The sequence below is a fragment of the Lepisma saccharinum genome, chromosome 9, assembly GCF_977018435.1.
Source record: "Lepisma saccharinum chromosome 9, izLepSacc3.1, whole genome shotgun sequence".
Taxonomy (NCBI): Eukaryota; Metazoa; Arthropoda; class Insecta; order Zygentoma; family Lepismatidae; genus Lepisma; species Lepisma saccharinum.
The window spans coordinates 40,801,427-40,804,043 of record NC_139237.1 but is presented as its reverse complement, the minus strand read 5'-3'; the positions used below and the strand labels follow the sequence as shown (position 1 = coordinate 40,804,043).

Sequence of the window (2,617 nt, the reverse complement as noted above, 5' to 3'; positions counted from 1 at the left end):
AGCATGTGTTGAAATATGCTCTAAGTATCTTGACAATAATTTTGTTTTACTATTTTACAACACAACCAACATAAGAAGCAGCGAAATACTACTCAACCTTCAAAATCGTTACTTTGTGTCTCTAACCATACATCTTAACAATGTTAATCTAGGTCAGATGTATGGATTGCAAAACCCAATACAATTATATCCTGTTCTTGGGGAATGTAGGTCAACAATTATGATTGTTGATGATTTCAAGTCTGCTCATTATGCAATCAAAATAGGAAGCACATTGCCATTTTGGAACAATGGAGGAAATTTTGTTGTAATCAAGACACCTGGCATTGAAATTGTAGAGCAACAGAAACAGCTAGATGAATTTCATCACCTTTGCCGGCAAAACAAGATGCTGAATGTTGTTGTTCTAACGGTGAGGTACGAAGAGCCACCATTCAAGACGACGTCGTCTCATGAAGTAATTTTATCTACTCGTAATCCATTCCGTGGCAATAGTTCCTTCATTACCACAATCAATGGTGGAGTGGCAATTATGGGGAATGATGCTTTGAATAACAACTTCTTAAAAGATATGAATGGCCATGTGGTTCGTGTTACAAGCAACAATGATGCATTGCCCTTCAAGAGTAAGCTGAAGATAGGGGATAAATATGAACATGGTGGATACTACGGTGCTATGTTGGAAGCTATGAGACAGTACATGAACTTCACTCTTGTGCACAGTAGGGTCCACAATGTGTTCCATGCCGGCGAGAAGCTGCAGAATGGTTCATGGACTTACATTCTTGGTGACCTGACAGATGACCGTGCTGATTTAGCATACGATTGCTTCATTATGTCAAGGGAGAGAGTGCAAATCATTAAGTTCACCTCCACAATGACTATAATGAGATTTGTCCTCGTACTACGAAAAGCAAAAGAGTTGCCAAAGTGGATGGCTTTATTCCTGCCATTTCAGGTGGAAACGTGGTTGATTGTCTTTGCAACATTGATATCCATAGGACTATTTACTCGTTTGTGCACCTTACTCTTTCCTTTGGGAGTCTTGAAAGATTCCAACTTAGACATTACCTTCAACATGATCCAGATCATACTAAAGATATCCGTTGAACAGCCTTTGCAAGATGGTTACAGGATTCTGTTCATTCTTGCCACAATTCTCTCTCTTATTATGACTACCTTGTACGAAGGATCATTCACTAGTTTTCTCACAGTACCTAGACACTATCGTGGCATAGACTCTTTCAAAGAACTCGTCGAGGCTGGAATCGAAGTCACAGGGTTCTCATTCTTGAGAGGTATATTTGAAGATATGCCCAGTCCATACTTGAAGCAAATGTTTATCACATTCAGGACTCACGAGAACATAACCCGAGCAATGGAAATAGTGGCTAAGAGCCAAGATGTTGCTCTTGTAGAAGAAAAGACAGTGTTCAAGTATCTCACTTACTTAATGTTCAAGTCCACGAACCCTTCCTCCAAGTATCACATTTTGAAAGAAAACGTTGGCATCAAGGTAGGGTCCTTTGGAGTACCAAAAGATTCTCCTTACCTGCCACGTTTCGATCAACTGATCGACAGGGCCAAAGCGGCCGGACTAGTTGGAAAATGGTACAGTGACCTTATAAGAACCACTAATTTGAAAGCCTATCTTGCTGATTCAGGATCAGGCACAACAGACACCACGCACTCAGCGTCCATCACCCTTGAACATTTGCAGTTTGCATTTTACATTCTGGTCATAGGTCTTGCAATTGGTTGGTGTTGCTTTTTAGTGGAAGTGTGTTTATCTAGGAACAGATCGAAATGAAGGCCTTACAAGATTAAACTCATATTCTTACATAAAGTTTGCAGCATTCCTGTTTTCACAGCTATATAACTTTAAGGTTAGTGCATAATAGTCTATTCAGCCCAGTGGCAATTCAGCAACTTTCCTTCGTGAGGCACCTTTTAGCCAATATGACGATTCATTAATTGTAAACGTCATACTTGCTGCTTTTGATGTTCTGAGGAGGTTCTGGCTGTTCCTTCTCCCTATTAATATAACCCTCTATGCAGTGACGTGCAGTGCTAAATCAGGCAGGGAAACAGGTAACCTGCACTTGCCCCCTCCCCTCGAATACCCGTCGTAATATAATACAGTAGACCAAGTAAAATTCAACCCTTATTGAAATTAACTAAATACAGGGGGGCCCATTCCCCCAAGACCAATGGTGCATCCCCCCAAATCATATCATTTGCGCCCTTAGACCATATTGTAATCCTCACAATGTATTTAATTACGACAGCGTTAGAACAGCGTGTCTACCGAAAGTAACTTCTTTCTTAGCTTAACTGAACACTATACTTGATCTTCCCCTCCTCCCTAAACAGGCGTACCCATCACTCAAGACCACCCCTAATATTGTCCATCATAATCGAGAATATAGCTTGTCTTGTAATGCAGCTATGTATATAAACTTCACATTCATTTCATTAAAGCGCCAAACACGCATCCTAGTAACATATCATCGCGGGCGAAGCGAGCAATAAACTTTACATCCATTTCTTTGCAGGCTTTCAAGAATATTAATTTAATGGGATGTCAATACTTGCTTAAGATCCCGAGATATTTAGT

The 2,617-nt window shown here is 40.3% G+C and overlaps 1 protein-coding gene across 1 annotated transcript; it reads left to right on the top strand.

The window, feature by feature from the left end:
- The first annotated feature begins 220 nt into the window (after positions 1-220).
- LOC145992400 (glutamate receptor ionotropic, delta-2-like) lies at positions 221-1,810 on the top strand. Its single transcript, XM_083128781.1, has one exon. The coding sequence runs from the start codon at positions 221-223 to the stop codon at positions 1,808-1,810; it is 1,590 nt and encodes a 529-aa protein (XP_082984907.1).
- Positions 1,811-2,617: the final 807 nt, after the last annotated feature.